This window comes from Stegostoma tigrinum, chromosome 26 (assembly GCF_030684315.1).
Source record: "Stegostoma tigrinum isolate sSteTig4 chromosome 26, sSteTig4.hap1, whole genome shotgun sequence".
Taxonomy (NCBI): domain Eukaryota; kingdom Metazoa; phylum Chordata; class Chondrichthyes; order Orectolobiformes; family Stegostomatidae; genus Stegostoma; species Stegostoma tigrinum.
The window spans coordinates 50,662,285-50,682,541 of record NC_081379.1 but is presented as its reverse complement, the minus strand read 5'-3'; the positions used below and the strand labels follow the sequence as shown (position 1 = coordinate 50,682,541).

Below are 20,257 nucleotides of genomic sequence, written 5' to 3'. Positions count from 1 at the left end.
CCAATCTCAGTTCCAGAATTTTAGCTGTCAGTGCTACATTCCCCTGAGAGTCTGTCACCCCCTACAATTTCCAAAACAACATATTTGCTTGAAGTGGGGATAGTCACAGGAGACTCCTGCGCTACCTCCCTATGTTTCCTGCCTTTCCTAGAGGTAAGCCATTTATCTGACTGTATCTGCGGTTTTTCTACCTTCTGAAACTGTCATGTATCGCATACCCAGCTCATGTAAATTCCTCATTACTACCAACTGCCACTGCAATCCTTGCAATCCAATAGGATTTGCAACCAAACATACCTCCTGCAGACATAATCATCAGTGACATTAAAATTCTCCCTAATCTCCCACATCTGACAGGAAGACAATACCTTGTTTATGTATACTGTGTGTTCTCTGCCAGCCAATTAATCTTCAATCCATGCTGATGCATTACCTGCAACACCAAGCATTTTTATTTTCTGCAATAACCTCTGATATGGCACTTAATCAAGTGTCTTCTGGAAATCAAAGTACGGACTGTTTACATACTCCCCTTCATCTGTTGCATATGTTACTCCTTCCAAGAACTCTAATTAAATTCGGTTAGAGATGAATTCCCTTTGACAAAAGCATACTGGCTCTTCCTGAACACTTTGACTATTTTTCAAAGTGCTCAATCTATAATCCCTTAAAAGATTGAGCCTAACACCTTTGTCACAACAGACACCAAGTTAATTGGCCTACATTTCTTTTTTCTACCTCCCTCTCTTTTTGAATAGGGGAGATATGTTTACTACTTTGTACACTGATGGAAGATTTCCCAAAACAAGGCAGTTTTGGAAAATTCACAGCAAAGCATCTACTCGCCCATTTGCAACATCTTCTAAAGACCCTAGTATGATGTCCATTTGAACCCTGAGACTTGTTGGCCCACAAACAGCTTCTGCGATTTTCAACAGAGACATTTGATGAAGTCTGTGCCCGTCTATCTGTAGTTCCGTCTGCACCATTAGCAAGAGAGGGAAAGAGAAGCAGAAAGTGATTTTCCAATCTTCAGTCAGCAATACTGCGAGGCTTAGAGCTGGTGGGGATTCATGAATTAGGTCGTGGGTACTAATGAGTGTCATTGTATTTTAGAGCAGCAAATCTCTATGAGGAGGATGAACCAAATGTCTTTGCCGAACCAGCCATCTTTGCTACAATCCTGCTGCCTTTTCTCCTCCGAATAGTAGAAAAGTGGGGTAGTTCTGCAGCCGGTCATGGCTGGCTGAAGGCTTGGGCCATAGATAACCACGCGGACATTGTGAAGAATATGAAACAGCTTAACCAGAGATGGATCCAAGGTCAGAATGATTCAAGGTTATTACTGTTAACCCAAGCCAAATCATCATATCCTGGAGCACTAGAGGCTGAGGGATGACCTTATATAAGTTTATAAAATCAGGAGAGGCATGTATAGGATGAACAACAAAGTCTTTTCCTCAGGGTGGGGGAGTCCAAAACTAGACAGCATTTGTTTAAGGTGTGATGGAAAGATTTAAAAGGGACCTAAGGGACAATGTTTTCATGCAGAGGGTGGTGCATGTATGGAATGAGCTGCCAGAGGTGGTGGTGGAAGCTGGTACAATTACAACATTTAAAAGACATGTTGATGAGTATATAAATAGGAAGGGTTTAGCGGGATAGCAGGATCTGCAGATGCTGGAGAATCTGGGAATACAAGGTGTAGAGCTGGATGAACACAGCAAGCCAAGCACCATCAGAGGAGCAAGAAGGCTGATGTTTCGGGCCTAGAATAGAGATTAGTACTAACCTCTATTCTATGTGTCAACATTACCCTTCACACTCAGACCCAGTGCATCACACACTGCTGTTTCACACTCTGGGACTGTGCATCACACATAGAGTTGTAGAGTTACGCAGCACAGGAACAGACTCTTCATTCCAACTCTGGCCAGATATCTGAAATAAATCTAGTTATATTTGCCAGCGTTTGACCTGTATCCCTCTAAACCCTAGATAACAAGGCGTAGTGCTGGATGAACACAGCAGGCCAAGCGGCATCAGAGGAGCAGGAAGACTGACATTTCAGGCCTAGACCCTTTGTCTGAAGAAGGGTCTTGGCCCGAAACATCAGCCTTCTTCCTCCTCTGATGCTGCTTGGCTTGCTGTGTTCATCCAACTCGATACGTTGTTATTCCAGATTCTCCAGCATCTGCAGATCCTGCTATCCCGCTAAACCCTTCCTATTTATATACCCATCAACACGCCTTTTAAATTTTGTAATTGTACCAGCTTCCACCACCACCTCTGGCAGCTCATTCTATACATGCACCACCCTCTGCATGAAAACATTGTCCCTTAGGTCCCTTTTAAATCTTTCCATCACACCTTAAACAAATGCTGTCTAGTTTTGGACTCCCCCACCCTGAGGAAAAGACTTTGTTATTCATCCTATACATGCCTCTTCTGATTTTATAAACTTCTCTAAAGTCATCCCTCAGCCTCTAGCGCTCCAGAGAAAATAGCCCCAGCCTCTTCAGCCTCTCCCGATAGCTCGCACCCTCCAACCCTGGCAACATCCTTGTAAATCTTTTCTGAATCCTTTCAAGTTTAATAATGTCTTTCCTATAGCAGGGAGACCAGAATTGAATGCAGTAGTCCAAACGTGGCCTAACCTATGTCCTGTGTGGCCGCAACAAGACCTTCCAACTCCTGTACTCAGTGCACTGACTAATAAAGGCAAGCATATCAAACACCTTCTTCACTATCCTATCCTCCCATGACCCCACTTCCAAGGAACTTTGAACCTGTACCCAAGAACTTGTCGTTCAGCAACATTCCCCAGGACCCTATCCTGAAGTGTATATGTTCTGTCTTGATTGGCCTTTCCAAATTGCAGCACCTGACATTTATCTAAATTAAACTTCATTTGGCACTCCCCACACATTGACACATCTGATCAAGGTCCCATTGTACACTGAAATAACTTTCTTCACTGTCCACTACACCACTAATTTTGGTGTCATCTGCGAACTTACTAATCATACCTCCTATATTCACATCCAAATTATTTCTATAAGTGACAAAAAGTAGCGGACATAGCATCAATCCTGCGGCACACCACCGGTCACAGGCCTCCAGTCCGAAAAGCAACCCTTCACCACCAGCCTCTGCCTCCAACCTTCAAGCCAATTTTGTATCCAAGTGTCTAGCTCTCGTTGGATTCCATGTGATCTAATCTTTCTAAGCAGTCTTCTATGCAGAACTTTGTCAAGTACCTTACTCAAATCCACATAGACAACGTACACAGCCATGCCTTCATACCCTTGCATACTTTGGGATAGTGAGTCACACAGTGTCTTTTCATACTCCAGGACAGTGCGTTGTGCTCCATCATTTAGCAGTCTGGGACAGCTCTTACATGCTGTTGAATAGTGTATACGCACTGTCCTCACCTGTTACACTGTCTCCTGTCACGCTCAGGGACAGTGGGTTAGAGGTGTTGCTGTTACAGTGTTTGCAATTGTCCTGGCCTGTAATAATCTCCTTTTTATTGCAGGGTTCCCGCTGGTTGAATGCTTTAATGTTCTAGCTGCTGCCAACTTTTATCCTGCATTTGTGGGACTTCTAGTGAGATTGAATGTTCTTTTTCATCATCTTCAAACACTCGAATCTGTCAATGTGGACACATCTGATACTGGTGGCCCTTCGTGCAGATTGCAAGCTGACCTGCAACAGCTGTACGGACTCATCACTGAGGCTGGATTAGTCCCAGTCAGTATGGGATTAGCTTCATGGTGGAATGCAATTACTGAGAGGTGACAAGATCTCAAATTATTGGTTTCAACGAGAGTAACAGCACCTCTGAACAGTGATGTTGTCCCCCTGTAGCTCCTGCTGTTGCCTCACACACAATCGCAGTGAGGTCCAGTCATTGCCTCACTCCAAAGCACAAGAAATAGGAACGGTAGATGGTTATGTTCCACCATGCTCCAGAATTCCATTGTGATTACAACAAATCTTTAGGCTTTGCCTCCACTTTCCTATCTGTTCCCCATGTCAATTCCCAGCGGGACCAGAAGTCTCTGTATTCCAGCCTCAGTTATATTCATTAGTAGTGTCTCCACAATCCTCGGGGGCACAATATTTCAAAAATTCACAAGTAATTTTTCCTCATCTCAGAACTAAATGCTACAAACGCCCTTTATTGCAACTGTGACCCCAGTTCTCCCAATTCCTCAACCAAGAACTCACTGATGGTATCGACCCTTTGAAGCTTATGAATCACAATGGGATACACAGACTGAGTAGAGTCATCGTGAAGTACTGTTTTCCTCATACTAGTGCTCCAGTTTTCACCTTTCAAGTTTTTAAAAAATAAGCACACTGTAAAATCAGCCAAGGTGAAATCAAAGATAGAGTTTATTAACAAAATATTCAAATTGCAGGGGAATTTCTTTGTTAGCCCATAAACACATGCAAGCACTCAGGAAATTAAGGATGATAGGACATAGCACTGACCACACAAATACTGACCTTAACTCCAAGGACATTGAAGAAGCAGTTGATGATGGTTATGCCAAGAACACAACCTTGAGGAACTTATGCAAAGATGTCCTAGAGATGAAATGATAGACCTTCAACAACCACAACCATCTTCCTATATGCTGTGTATGACTGCAATCAGTGGAGAATTTCCCTTTGGCCTCTGTCTTGCCTTGGTGTTGCACACCTTTGATATTGAAACCAACAATATTGGGGAACATTTCTAATCAAAAATAGCAACAATTTGGCCAGTATAGTTAGAAGCAAGAAGGTGAAGGGAGGATTTAATAGATATCTTTGAAATTGTGGACATATTTGATTTAAAACAAAATTAAAGGAGTAACGTAGAATCCCTGCAGTGTGGAAACAGGCCATTCACGCATGGAGTCTTATTGACCACCCCGCCCATCCAAAGAGCATCTCAATCAGATCCAACCCCTACCCTATCCACCTGCATTTACAATGGCTAACCTGTATATCCCTGGACACTATGGGCAATTTAGCCTGGCCAGCCCACCTAACCTGCAACATCTTTGGACTGTGCTGAACAATTTTGGTTCCTCATATTGAGGAAAAGCACACTGGCATTGGCGGCAGTCCAGAGTTCACCAGGCTGATCCCAGGTGTGCATTGGGCTGTTGTGCAAAGAGATTAGATTCAATTAACAAAACAATCTGAATCTGAATACTACTCTCAGTCATGATGATTGTGGAGTATTATCGCTTGTTGAAAATGAACAGCCATCTGTTTCACTAATACCATTGAGGGAAAGAAATCTGCCATGCTTATCTGATCCAGCCTATGTGTGGTGCAATGCACTTGCCTCTTAACTGCCCTCTGAATGTGTCAAGATAGCCATGCAGCTCAAGAGCAATTAAGGATGTTCAACAAATGGTAGCCTTCCCATAAATACCCTTGTTACAAATGAAATAAAAATGTTTTTTAAAGTTTATTCCTTTTGTGGGATGTGGGTATCGCTGGCTGGTCAGCATCTATTGCCCATCGCTAGTTGCCTTTGAGAAGGTGGTGATGAGCTGCTGCCTTTGAAGCGCTGCAGCCCACCTGCTGTGGGATGACCCATAATGCCTTTAGGGAGGAAATTCCAGGATTTTGACCCAGCCCTTGAGTGTTGTTCAAGCTGCACTCATCCAGGCAGTTAGAGAGTATTCTGTCACACTCATGACTTAAAATCCTTGTGAATGTTAGACAGTCTTTGGAGAGTAGACTTCCCAGCCTCTGACCTGCTCTTGTAGCCAAAATATTTAAATGGCTGGCCCTATTCCGTTACTACTAAATGATAAACTCCAAATGTTGATGGTGTGGGGTTCAGTGACAGTATTGCTAAGGGGTGGCGGTTAGATTATTGTTTGTTGGAGATGGACATTGCCTGGCACTTGAGTGGTTTGAATGTTATTTGCCACCTATCAGCCCAAACTTGGATACTCTGCTGGGCTTGCTGCATATGGACATGTGACTCATCAGATACTGAAGAAGCTCAAATGGTGCTGAACATTGTGCAATCTTCAGAGAACATCCCAACTTCTGACTTTATATTGGAGGAAAGGTCATCGATGAAGCAGCTAAAGATGGTTGGGTCTAGGTTAATACTCTGGGGAACTAGGGCTCCTGCAACACTGTAGTGGTGTCAAAGATCAAAGAAAATTACAGCACGGGAACAGGCCCTTCGGCCCTCCAAGCCTGTGCCGATCCAGATCCTCTATCTAAACCTGTCACCTGTTTTCCAAGAATCTGTATCCCTCTGCTCCCTGCCCACCTCTGATGAAGGGTCTAGGCCCAAAACTTTTGTGCTCCTGAGATGCTGCTTGGCCTGCTGTATTCATCCAGCTCCACACTTTTGTTATCTTGGATTCTCCAGCATCTGCAGTTCCCATTATCACCCATTCATGTATCTGTCTAGATACATCTTAGATGATGTTATCATGCCCATCTCTACCACTTTCGCTGGCAACGTGTTCCAGGTACCCACCACCCTCTGTGTAAAGAGCTTTCCACGCATATCTCCCTTTAACTTTTCCCCTCTCACCTTGAAATCATGACCCCTAGTATTTGAGTTCCCCCACTCTGGGAAGAAAGCATTTTGCTATCCACCCTGTCTATACCTCTCATAATTCTGTAGACCTCTATCAGGTCCCCCCTCAACCTCTGTATTCCTAATGTAAATAATCCTAATCTACTCAACCTCTCTTCATAGCTAGCGTCCTCTATACCAGGCAACATCCTGGTGAACCTCCTCTGCACCCTCTCCAAAGCATCCACATCCTTTTGGTAATGTGGCAACCAGAACTGTACTGTCCATACCTCTAAGCCAGGAATCAGTGTTTAAGACCCACCTGGTGCAGAAGTGGATAATACCATTTCTGACCAAATTGTTTAGAAAAATATCTACCGTGAAAAACTCCTGCAGAGAGGATCTGGACCTGAGCTGATGAGTCAAATATGGTGGTAAGAAATTCAGCAGTGAGAAATTCAGTGTCAGGTGAACTGAGGTAGGAATTGATTCCAGCTATTATGGAATTGGGAATTGGTAGAGTTAGTTAACATATGATAGGAAATTCATCTTGGAATCTGTAATACTAATACATTCAGAACAGCTCAGCTCAGCTTCAAACATTTGCCAAGGCACAAAATGGACAGGTGATGGCCTAGTGATGTTCTTGCTAGATTATTAATCCAGAAACGCTGGTAATATTCTGGTGACCCAGATTCTCGTCCCAGTATGGCAGATGTTGGAATCTGAATTCAATAAAAAAAATCTGGAATTAAGAATCTACTGATGATCATGAAACTATTATCAATTGTCAGAAAACCCCATCTGGCTCAGTAATGTCCTTTAGGGAATGAAGTCTTCACCTTCACCTGTTCTGGCTTACATGTGACATCAGACCCACAAAAATGCGATTGAATCTCAAATTCCCTCTGAAATCACCTAGCAAGCCAACCAGATGTATCAGTCGCCACAAAGTTTCAACAAAGGAATGAAACAAGACAGACTATCTGACCTTGATCTAGGCAGCAGAAAAGACAATGGCAAAAACGGCCCTGAAAAGTCCTCCTTACTAAAATCTGGGACTCATGCCAAAGTTGGGAGACCTATCTTTAGGGCGGCACGGTGGCTCAGTGGTTAGCACCGCAGCCTCACAGTGCCAGGGATCCGGGTTCAATTCCACCCTCAGGTGACTGTCTGTGCGGAGTTTGCACGTTTTCCCTGTGCTTAGGTTTCCTCTGGGTGCTCCAGTTTCCTCCCACCATCCAAAGATCTGCAGGCTAGGTGGATTGGCCATGCTAAATTGCTTGTAGTGTTCAGGATGTGTAGCTTAGGTGGGTTATGGGGGAATGGGTCTGGGTGGGATGCTGTAAGGGGCGGTGTGGACTTGTTGGGCCGAAGGGCTTGTTTGCACACACTAGGGGATCTAATCTTTCAGGCTAGTAAAGCAACAGCCTGACATAGTAAACATACAAAACTATATCTGGTTTTATCCCACTGGCAGGACAGACCTCAGAGGTGACAGCACAGTGGTATGCAGTAGAGAGTGAGTTGCCTTGGGAGTCCTCAACATTGACTCCAGAACCCATTAAGTCTCATGGCTTCAGATTAAACATGAGGAAGGAAACCTGCTGATTACCACATACTGTCCTCCCTTGGTGATGAATCAGTACTCCTCCATCTTGAACAACATTTGGAGGAAGCTTTAAGGATGAAGGGTGCAACATGTATTTTGGCTGGAGGATTACGATATCTGCCACAAAAAGTGGCTTAGCAGCATTGCTACTGATTAACTAACTACTGAACTAGTTCTAAAGGACGTAGCTACTGCACTAGGTCTGCAGCAGGTGGTGAAGGAACCAACAAGACAGAAAAACATACTTGACCTCATCCTTACTAATTTGCTGGCTGCAAATGTATCTGTCTATGACAGTATAGGTAAGAGTGACCACCACACAGTCCTTGCAGAGATGATATCTCATCTTCACATTGAGAATACCCTTCATCGTTTTGTGTGGTGCTAGCTAAATGCTAAATGGGACAGGCTTGGAACAGATCAAGCAACTTAAGACTGGGTGTCCATGAGGCATTAGAAATTTACTCCAGTACAATGTGTAACCTCATGGACCAGTGTATTCCCCCATCATTACTAGCAAGCCCAGGGATCATCCCTGGTTCAGTAGTGATTTCAGGAGCAGCACCAGACTTACCTAAAAATGAAGCGTTAACCTGGTCACGCTACCAAACAGAACTACTTCATGCCAAATAGCATAAGCGGCAAGCGATAGACAGAGCTAAACAATCTGACAACCACCGGAATCAGGTCTAAGTTCTGCAGACCTGACACAGTCACATGTGAACGGTGGTGGACAATTAAGCAACTCACTGGAAGAAGAAGCTTGACAAATATCTCAATCTCATCAATGATGGAAGAGCCCAGCACATCAGTGCAAAAGGTAAGGTTGAATCATTCACAGCAATCTTCAGCCAAAAGTGCTGAGTGGATGATCCATCTCAGCCTCTTCGAGTGGTCCTCAGCATTACAGATACCCGGTCTTAGGCCAATTTGAATCACTCCACTTGATATCAAGAAATGGCTAGAGGCACTGGATACTGCAAAGGCTACAGGCCCTGACAACATCACAGCAGTCGTACTGAAGATTTGTGTTCCAGAACTTCCCGCTCCCTTAGCCAAGCTGTTCCAGTACAGTTACAACACTGGCATCTATGTGGTAATGTCCAAGTATGTCTAAAAAGAAGGACAAATCCAACCCGGTCAAATACTACCCCATCACCATACTCTTGATCATCAGTAAAGTGATGAAAGATGTCATCAAGCTGTACCTACTCAGTAATAACCTGCTCAGTGACACCCAGGTTAGGTTTCACCAGGGCCACTCACTCCTGACCACATTACAGCCTTGGTTTAACATGGACAAAACAGCTGAATCCCGGAGGTGAGGCAAAAATAACAGCCCTTGACATCAAGGTCTCATTTGACCAAATGTCGCATCAAGAAGCCCTAGCAAAACTGGAATCAATGGGAATTGGGACAAACTCTCCACTGGTTGGAGTCACATTAACACGAAGGAAGATGATTATAGCTGTTGGAGGCCAGTCATCTCAGCTCCTGGACATCTCAGCAGGAGTTCATCAAGGAAGTTTCCTAGGTGCAATCATCTTCAGTTGCTTCATCACTGATCTTCCCTCCATCATAAGGTCAGAAATGAGAATGTTAGCAATAATTACATGATATTTATCACCATTCACAATTTCTCAGATACTGAAGCAGTCCATTACTAAAGGTAATGAGACCTGAACAATATCCAAGCTTGGGCTGACAAGTGGCAATTAACATTTGCACCATACTAATGCCAGACATGACCATATCCAATCTAACCACCACCCCTTGATATTCAATGGTGCTACCATCACTGATTCCACCACTATCAACACCCTGAAGGTTATCATTGACCAGAAACTCACCTGGACTTGCCACATAAACACAGTGCCACATAAAGCAGGTCAGAGATTATGAATATTGCAGCAAATAATTCACAAAGCATGTCTACCATTTCCAAAGCACAAGTCAGCACTGATGGAATGCTTCCCACTTGCCTGGACGCGTGCAGCTCCAACAACACTCAAGCTCGGACAAAGCATCCAGCTCATTGGCATCCCATCTGCAAGCATCCATTCCTGGAATTCCCTCCTCAAGGGCATTGTGGGTCAAATTATAGTTCATAAACTGCACTACTTCATGAAGGCAACTCATGATTACCTTCTCAAGGAAAACAGGGATGGGCCATAAATGCTGATCAATCAGTGACACCCACAACCCACAAGTGAACATAAAGAAGATGGAGGTGGTAACTAGGAAACGGTTTGTTTGTTCTGAGAATGACTGGCAGAGTCTGAATATGTGTTTTCATCTTTGTTTTCCTGCAGCCTCTAATCTCCACAGTTAAGTGTGGACTCAGATTACAATCTCCCACTATTTGGATTGCACCTCCCCATACAGGAACTTAGATGTAGTCAAACTATGTTGAGCTGCAGACCTCCGGCATTTGATGTCCTCAGAAACTTTGATAAGAGCAATTGCCACTTTCTCGATCAAGAATGTTTATCACTGTTAGGTACGGAGGTAGGTGGCACTTCCTGGTTACTGCATGCCCATTTAGATTTGTATTTCAGTCTATTTGACTGTCTTGACCACCAGTCTGCTAGACAAACCAGATAAACTGCTGAGGCCACCAGTGTAGGGATGGGAGGTATTCGCAAAGGAAGGATCAAACGGCGGGATTTCATAGAAAGAAACAGTTTCCCTTGGTTTGGGATTTGGAACAAAAGATCTTAACATCAACAACTTGTATTTATGTAGCCTCTGAAGTCATAATGTCCCAAGTTAATCTACACAGTATTAAAACAGGACAATTGTTAACCAATCTCCTGAGAAAATATTGAGCTGATGAACAAAGCTTGGTCAAAGTGTTGGTAAGAATTGCCAATGCTAGATCTCGAGATAACACAGTGTGGAGCTGGAGATACACAGCAGGCCAAGCAGCATCAGAGGAGCAGGAAAGTTGACGTTTCGGGTCGGGACCCCTCTTCAGAAATGGGGACTTCTGAAGAAGTCAGCTTTCCTGCTCATCTGATGCTCGTTGGTCGAACTGACAGTTTTCAAGGAGTATTCCAAAGGAAGAGAGAGGGAGACTGAAACAAAGAGGTTTAGGGTGAATTTCAATATTTATATCTCAGAAGCTGGGGGCAGGAGCCACAACAGTGGAGCAATCAAAATGAGAGAGGCTTGAGAGGCCAGAAATAGATATTACAGAGATCGAAGAGGATAAACCGTGGAGGGAATTTTAAAATTGAGGCATTGTTTGACTGAGAGCCAACATCAGTCAATAAACACAGAGGTATTGGGGATTTTATGTGAGTTAGAAGATAGGCAGCAGAGGTTTAGATAAGGTCAATTTTACAGAGGATAGAACCTAGGAGAACGGTCATGAGTGCAAATAAGAGTCAGTTGATATCACAGAGGCAGAGAAGATCCTTAGTAGGTCCTTAGTGTTGGTGCAGACCTGTGTTGGAAGCTGATCTCCAGTTCAAATTTAACACTAAGCTTCTAGACAGCCTTATTCAGTTCAAGACCATTGCCAGGACTGTAAGTCCCTGTTTAATGTGTTCTAGCATTGCTCCATTAATATGGTCTTGTATTCTTGTTTAATGTTGCAAGATTTGTTTTGAAAGTTTTCCCAATCAGATTGTTCCAAGATATTAATACGCACCACTGGAGAAGGTTGTTTTCCACTATCTGATGCGCAGCTTTATGACCTAGTCAATACCATGTCAGTGTGACCTCTTCCCCCTTCCTGATCCCAAACCTATAACTTAACCCTTTCCTGACAGTGCAACTAGTGACCTTTCACTGTCCCTGACCCTTTGACTAGTGTTCTTTCTTCCTCCCACATCTGACATGTAGCCTCTCCCACTCTTGTCTGCAAGACCATACATCAGAGGGTCAGGGGGAGAAATGGACCACAATGACCAGGAATAAGGTATGTGCCATGCGAGAGTTTGGGGAAGTGAAATTGGCAGCAGGGCAGAGTGTTGTATGTAGAAAGTTAGGGCAGGCAGTGTCATAGTGGGAATGTCACTGGTTTAACAACTGAGCTTGAGACAATTGAGCATAGGACCCTGGTGTGTATTGGAACTTTAATTTGCATAATAAATGTGGAAATAAGAAACTATTCACAGTAATGGTGTCTGGCATTTGTTTATGAGCAGCTGGTAGGATGAGTGCTGGGAGGCCACCTCTCTCTCTCTCACATTCCCTCACCACTCACCCAAAGGCACACTGGGCCATGGCTGCAGCCACAGGTCATCTGTCAAAGGAAGTGAAATGGGATGGGTGCTGGCTGCTGCTAGGGGTTCACCCTCACATGGGGAGTTTTTATTTAATATTGATTCCAGGGATGTGCATATTGCTAGCTGTTGCACATTTATCGTTCATCCCTTATACACTCTTGAGAACGTGGTGGTGAGCTGCCTTCTTAAACCACTGCAGTCCACGTGCTGTAGATTGCCCCACAGTGCCTATAGGGAGGGATTTCAGTATGTGACCCAGTGACAGTGAAGGAACAGCGATATAGTTTCAAGTCAGGATGGTGTGTGGCTTGGAGGGGAATTTGCAGGAGGTGGCATTCCCATATATCTGCTGTTCTTGTCCTTTTAGATGGAAATGGTCCTGGTTTTGGAAGGTGCTATCTAAGGATCTTTGGTGAATTTCTGCAGTGCATCTTATAGATGGTACACACTGCTGCTACTGAACACTGGTAGAGCTGGGTGTGTATGTAGTACCAATCAAGAGGACTGCTTTATCCTCGGTGGTATCAAGCTTCTTGATTGGTTTGGCTTGTGACTCAACACAGGCTGAGGCTGCCTCTGTTTGCACACGACTTGGTTGAGGCAGATGCAGAGGATTAGCTGTGATGGGAATTAGAGCTAATTCCTGCAAAAGGGACAACTGTTAACCTAAAAAAATACACACCACACCAAAGATGCTGCTTTTGACCACATCTCCAGATGCCTTGACTTGTAAAACCACTGGGAACAGATGTACCTGACTGAGGACCGGGACTAGCCAAACTCATTCCATCTTTGCTGTAATCAATTGATTCACAGGTTTTCTGTGTGCACCCCTACCAACTCCCTTACACACACTCTGGTAGATCCGGAACTGCAGTCCTTTACTATTCATGCACATCCTACAGTATTTTCCAGGTGAAACAAAACAATGAAGCCACAGGAACTGTACTTGGCTTCTTGATAAAAGGCAACTGCTTCTGACCTTGGGGTAGAATGGCTCCGGCGGTGGAGAATTCCCATGATGTCTAGTTTAATTTGGTGTCATGTTGAGCCAAACATCATAGGCCAGAGGACCAAATCTTAAGCTGTACAGTTCTATGTTCTACCGTGACTGGCTTGGAGAGGAACTTGCAACTGGTAGAATGGTTGTGATTCTGCTGCCCTGGGCCTTCTAGATGCTTGTAATCACAGGTTTGGAAGATAAAATAGACAGAGCCTTGGTGAGTTGCTGCATTGCGTCTCTAAGAAGGAACATCCTATATAAGTACTATATAAATATATGTAAGGCTCCAAAAGGTTAACGCTGTAGACTGCATTAAGCACCACCTAACGTGATGATGCAATATGGACTTCACAGGACGTTGGCAGCAAAGTCCAAAGAACTCCTCCACATTATGAAGATTCATTGTACAACGATGCAGCCTGCTGCTGCTGTGTCAATGGTGAATGGGGCACCTGTCAAGTGATGATGGGAACTGCAGATGCTGGAGAATCCAAGATAATAAAATGTGAGGCTGGATGAACACAGCAGACCCAGCAGCATCTCAGGAGCACAAAAGCCGACTTTCGGGCCTAGACCCTTCATCAGAGACGGGGATGGGGTGAGGGTTCTGGAATAAATAGGGAGAGAGGGGGAGGCGGACCGAAGATGGAGAGAAAAGAAGATAGGTGGAGAGGAGAGTATAGGTGGGGAGGTAGGGAGGGGATAGGTCAGTCCAGGGAAGATGGACAGGTAGGAGGTGGGATGAGGTTAGTAGGTAGGAGATGGAGGTGCAGCTTGGGATGGGAGGAAGGGATGGATGAGGAAGAACAGGTTAGGGAGGCAGAGACAGGTTGGACTGGTTTTGGGATGCAGTGGGTGGAGGGGAAGAGCTGGGCTGGTTGTGTGATGCAGTGGGGGGAGGGGACGAACTGGGCTGGTTTTGGGATGCGGTGGGGGAAGGAGAGATTTTGAAGCTGGTGAAGTCCACATTGATACCATTGGGCTGCAGGGTTCCCAAGCGGAATATGAGTTGCTGTTCCTGCAACCTTCGGGTGGCATCATTGTGGCACTGCAGGAGGCCCATGATGGACATGTCATCTAAAGAATGGGAGGGGGAGTGGAAATGGGGCATCTCCAGCACATCCCTCACCTTCCTGGATCTCTCAGTCTCCATCTCAGGCAACCAGCTTGTAACTGATGTCCATTTCAAGCCCACCGACTCCCACAGCTATCTAGAATACACCTCCTCCCACCCACCCTCCTGCAAAAATTCCATCCCCTATTCCCAATTCCTCCGCCTCCGCCGCATCTGCTCCCACGATGAGGCATTCCACTCCCGCACATCCCAGATGTCTAGGCCCGAAACGTCAGCTTTTGTGCTCCTGAGATGCTGCTGGGCCTGCTGTGTTCATCCAGCCTCACATTTTATTACCTGTCAAGTGAGCTGCTTTGTATGGAGGGTGTTGATCTTTTGGAATGTAAGTAGAAAATGGAGGATATTCCATCATGTAGGAACACAGAACTTAGGAGTAGGAGTATTAGGTCTTGAACTCCACTTTCCTGCCTGCACTTTATAATCCTTGACTCCCTTGTCTATCAAAAATCTAATGCATAAATAAAACATGTCATTACCATTGTCCCTCTGGGTTTACTCTTCATTCCTATTGACTCAAGTTTTACTCGGTCTCCTTCACGCCACAATCAGTCAAATGCAACCTTGAAGTCAGGGGCTGTCATTCTCACCTCACCCCCTGGTGTTAGCTGTTTTGTGCACGAGAAGCTGCGCGGCCTTGGTGAAATTCTTCTAAATGTTAATGAGTGGGTTATTGCGAAGCAAGTGCCATTTATAGCATTGTTGATGACCCTTTTCATTGCTGCTGATCAAGAATAAACTGGTTTGCTGATAATAGACAAGTTGGATTTGCCCTGCTTTTTGTGTATAGGGCATGCCTGGGCAATTTGCCACATTGTGTGTGTTGTAGTCACATAGTAACCAAAATCAGTGTTGTCACATCTACATAGTGCCGTACATATCGAGATATTATCACCATATTTTCATTGCATCTGCAAAGCGTGTCATACTTTCGATAATATTTCAGCATTAGCTCAGCTGTAAGCAGATTGTTCACATCTGAAGTAAACCTGTAACCAGTCAGTTTTAGTGCCTGAAGAAAGGCCACTAAATGTTAACACTGTTTTCTGCTCACAGATGCTGCCAGACCTGCTGAGTTTCTCCAGCAATTTCATTTTGTTTGTTTTATACCCAGACACTGTCGGCACAACTGTAGACACTGTTGTGACTTAATCTTGCAGTTTTACTAGTGCAGTAAAGAGACAGAGAAACTTTAGATGGAACAAATCAATGACAAGGAACCAGAACCAATATCACAAACCTGTAGCCAATTAACTACAGCCTGTTAATGGTGCTGCTGTTTGTCAGTCAGACCACATTGTCCTTTTGGGCTCTGAGGCTTTTTATTGTTTGCACTGCAGAACTGAAGTAACCTCCAACAAGTGTGGCAATAAGCTTTAAGAGGTGCTGAGTGGTCTTTCTAAAGCCAATAAATTGAATGGCTTATGAGGTTTGAGATTTCTTTTTAAAGTTGGAACACAACATTTTGCAGTTGCCTTTAAAAATAAGAATATGTTGGGGTCCAGGCCAACTTCTTAATTTATTTTGAGGGGGTTGGTCTGGCACATAACAAACTGGGGGCTCTTTTTGGGGATCAATATCTTTAATTCCAGGTTGGGTTTAGGATCATTGGACCAAAAGACAGTGAGTGGTGAATATTGGTGTTCTCTTTTCAGCTTTTGGTTGGTTTAGGGCGGCACGGTGGCTCAGTGGTTAGCACTGCAGCCTCACAGCGCCAGGGACCCAGGTTCGATTCCAGCCTCGGGTAACTGCCTGTGTGGAGTTTGCACATTCTCCCTGTGTCTGCGTGGGTTTCCTCCGGGTGCTCCGGTTTCCTCCCACAGTCCAAAGATGTGCAGCCTAGGTGGATCGGCCATGCTAAATTTCCCTTAGTGTTCAGGGGTGTGTGGGTTATAGGGGGTCTGGGTGGGATGCTCCAAGGGGCGGTGTGGACTTGTTGGGCTGAAGGGCCTGTTCCACACTGTAGGGAATCTAATCTAAATAAGGTGTGTGCTTTATATAACAATGGCTCTTTTGGTAACTAAGAGTTTCTTGGGGGTGATGATGATACTGTGGGTTTAGGAGGTATGTTTTATCCTTTTTTTCAAAGAGAGATTTGAAGGCAGAAGTGAAGAGCAGTTTACTAGAGTCACTAGAGTAAACAGTTTGTGAGGCCTTGGTTTTTTAAGAAGTTGGACCAATAGAAGCAGCCTGAATGGGTGTGGTCAAGCTCTCACAGAACCAGGATTTTCAATTCAGTTTCTTAGTTTTTCAGGAGCAGCAGTTGCTGTTGGGGTCTTAAAGAAGTGGATGCTTTTTTTTCCCTCTTCCGGTTACAGCCAAAGGGAGGGGTTTCTCTTTCTGCTACTGGAGTTGTATGTAAGACAGTCTGTTTTCTGAATTTGCCTTTTGCCAAGGGTGTGTTTATGGGTGTTAGTATAGTTAATTAGCAATTGTTACTGAATTTATTATTTTGTTAAGTTTTCCAATAGTGTTGTTATTCCAATTCCATTTTTCTTTGATAACAAAGTGTGGAGCTGGATGAACACAGTAGACCAAGCAGCATCTGAGGAGCACAAAAGCTGACGTTTCGGACCTAGACCCTTCATCACAAAAGCTTTCCTGATGAAGGGTCCAGGCCCAGCTTTTGTGCTCCTAAGATGCTGCTTGGCCTACTGTGTTCATCCAGCTCCACACTTTTTTTGTTATCTCGGATTCTCCAGCATCTGCAGCTCCCATTATCTCTTTCCATTTTTCTTTGGATGTATTTTAACTATAGTGGATGAATAGAGTGGGTTTTGCTTTAAATCCAATAGTTTGACCATTCATATTGTCTCTGGAAAACAATACCTTACACTTTACCTTTTTAAATTAAGAAAAGGTTAGGGTCTAGACTCTCTTCTGAATGTTTAGGGGGAATTTGGTTTGGCCCATAAAAGGGTGGAAGAAGTCATTTTGGGGCTTTTACAAAAAGTAAGCAAGGCAAAGTTTATGGAATTGGCAGACAAGCTGGGGTTGTGGTTGCCTTTGTCTATGCAAAAGGGAGAAGTAATTGCAACAATAGCTCAACATCTACAATTGTCAGAAAAGTACCTAAAATCTCTGCCGAAATATCAGTTGCAATTGAGGCAGTTTGAATTAGTGGCAATGGCAAGGGAAAAAGCAAAAGGAAGAATAGTCCTGGCAGAACAAAAGCAAAGAGGACAGGAAATAGAACAATTTGAATTACAATTCAAAGCAGAAATAAGGGAGAAAGAGAGAGCTTTTCAACTTTGGTTAGAACTGAAAACTCAAAGTCGACTTAAAATGTTGAGATGGAGGTGGAAGGTAGGAATAGTGATGAGGACAATGATGGAGAGCAATTCTAACATAGCCAAAGGCCTGGTGAGGATCTATTTAAGTATATCCAAATTTTATATAAATTTAACAAGAAGGAAATAGAAGCCTTTTTCATTTCATTTGAGAAAGTATCTAGGCAGATGCATGGCCAGTGACCAGGTGGATAGGCTAGGGCTAGTGAAGTATTTGCATCACTATCAGAGGAGGTATCAGGGATGTATGATGGACTGAAAAATGCCATCTTAAATGCACTTGAACTAGTACCAGAGGCACACAGACAGCATTTTAGGAATCTAAAGAGGGAACATGGTGAAACATACATTGAGTTTGAAAGGATCAAACAAAGTAATTTTGATAGATGGATAAAGGCATTGAAAATAGATCAAACACATGACTCTTGCATAGAGACGATTATTTTGGAGGAGTTCAACACTCCGAAGTAGTGGGGACTCATATGGAAGAGCACAGAGTTAAGATTGCCAGAGGAGCAGCAGAAACAGCAGATGATTGGTTCATAAATAAAAGTTAAGCTTCTAACATTAATTTCAGTTGGTGAGGGATAGAAAATAGAGAAAAGAGAAGGTCTCAGATGGTAAGGGAAAAGAAGATCTCATTGAAGATGGTAACGGTAGTTCACCACAGGGTAAAAAGGAAACCCATCAGGTGGAAAGGAAAGTAAAAAAGCTCAGGTGTTCCACTGTAATGAAGGATGCAACATGAAGTTGCAGTGTTATAGCACTGGGAAGACAAATGTGGGAAAACAAGATAAGTCAATGAGTTTTGTTAAAGTGATGAAGAAAAGCACAGTGGAAGCTAAAAATACTGAAAAACAATGGACAACCTGGTCAGGGATTGGTTGAGAAGAAAATGCTAGATCTCTTTAAACAGTTTGCTGGTGTAGGTAAAGTTCACTCATGTGTGCCAGGAGGAGCAAGTGAAGAAGTTAAAATTTTAAGAGTTACAGGAGCAAGTGAATCTTTGATGAGAAATGAGCAGATAAGTAATTCCTAAGGAATATTGCCAGAAAGATGGTAATATGTGGAATTCATGGTGAGTAGAGCAATGTTCCATGATATAAAGCATGGTTGGAAAGTCTGGTGAAAAGTGATGAAAGATAACAAAGAGTGGGGCTGGATGAACACAACAGGCCAAGCAGCATCTCAGGAGCACAACAGCTGACATTTCGGGCCCAGACCATTCATCAGAGAGGGGGATGGGGAGAGGCAACTGGAATAAATAGGGAGAGAGGGGGAGGCGGACCGAAGATGGAGAGAAAAGAAGATAGGTGGAGAGGAGAGTATAGGTGAGGAGGTAGGGAGGGGATAGGTCAGTCCAGGGAAGATGGACAGGTCAAGGAGGCGGGATGAGGTTAGTAGGTAGGAAATGGAAGTGTGGCTTGGGGTGGGAGGAAGGGATGGGTGAGAGGAAGAACAGGTTAGGGAAGCAGAGACAGGCTGGGCTAGTTTTGTGATGCAGTGGGGGGAGGAGGTGACGAGCTGGGCTGGCTTTGGGATGCAGTGGGGAAGGGGAGATTTTGAAGCTTGTGAGGTCCACATTGATGCCATTGGGCTGCAGGGTTCCCAAGCGGAATATGAGTTGCTGTTCCTGCAACCTTCGGGTGGCATCATTGTGGCACTGCAGGAGGCCCATGATGGACATGTCGTCTGAGGAATCGGAGGGGGAGTTGAAATGATTTGCGACTGGGAGGTGCAGTTGTTTGTTGCAAACCGAGCGGAGGTGTTCTGCAAAGCGGTCCCCAAGCCTCCGCTTGGTCTCCCCAATGTAGGGGAAGCCACACCAGGTGCAATGGATACAATATACCACATTGGCAGATGTGCAGGTGAACATCTGCTTGATGTGGAAGGTCATCTTGGGGCCTGGGATGGGTGTGAGGGAGGAGGTGTGGGGGCAAGTGTAGCAGTTCCTGCGGTTGCAGGGGAAGGTGCCGGGTGTGGTGGGGTTGGAGGGGAGTGTGGAGCGGACAAGGGAGTCACAGAGAGAGTAGTCTCTCCGGAAGGCAGACAAGGGTGGGGATGGAAAAATAGCTTGGGTGGTGGGGTTGGATTGTAGATGGCGGAAGTGTTGGAGAATGATACGATGTATCCGGAGGTTGGTGGGGTGGTATGTGAGAATGAGGGGGATCCTCTGGGGGTGGTTGTGGCAGGGGCAGGGTGTGAGGGATGTATTGCGGGAAATGTGGGAGACGCGGTCAAGGGCGTTCTCGACCACTGTGGGGGGAAAGTTGCGGTCCTTCAAGAACTTGGACATCTGGGATGTGCGGTAGCGGAATGCCTCATCCTGGGAGCAGATGCGGCAGAGGCGGAGGAATTGGGAATAGGGGATGGAATTTTTGCAGGAGGGTGGGTGGGAGGAGGTGTATTCTAGGTAGCTGTGGGAGTCG

The 20,257-nt window shown here is 44.6% G+C and overlaps 2 protein-coding genes across 6 annotated transcripts in view; both read left to right on the top strand.

Annotated features, from left to right (window-relative positions):
* si:ch211-225b11.4 (thyroid adenoma-associated protein homolog) overlaps nt 1-4,429 on the top strand; it is a 248,624-nt gene extending 244,195 nt beyond the window's left edge. The window contains exons 30-31 of the mRNA XM_048556638.1: nt 1,117-1,322; nt 3,542-4,429. Of these exons, the coding sequence (XP_048412595.1) occupies nt 1,117-1,322; nt 3,542-3,804 (469 nt within the window). The 3' untranslated portion in view covers nt 3,805-4,429. The remainder of the gene's footprint in view (nt 1-1,116; nt 1,323-3,541) is intronic.
* Nucleotides 4,430-4,543: 114 nt separating this feature from the next.
* The window catches only part of LOC125464124 (uncharacterized protein C22orf15), a 34,364-nt gene continuing 18,650 nt past the window's right edge, over nt 4,544-20,257 (top strand). For 2 of the 5 annotated variants that reach the window (XM_048556217.2, XM_048556216.2), the window contains exon 1: nt 4,544-10,668. In XM_048556217.2, coding sequence (XP_048412174.1) covers nt 10,575-10,668 — 94 coding nt within the window. In that variant the 5' untranslated portion in view covers nt 4,544-10,574. Of the gene's footprint in view, nt 12,094-20,257 lie in introns of all 5 variants that reach the window. The other 3 variants (XM_048556219.2, XM_048556218.2, XM_059655177.1) reach the window with 3 other exon arrangements.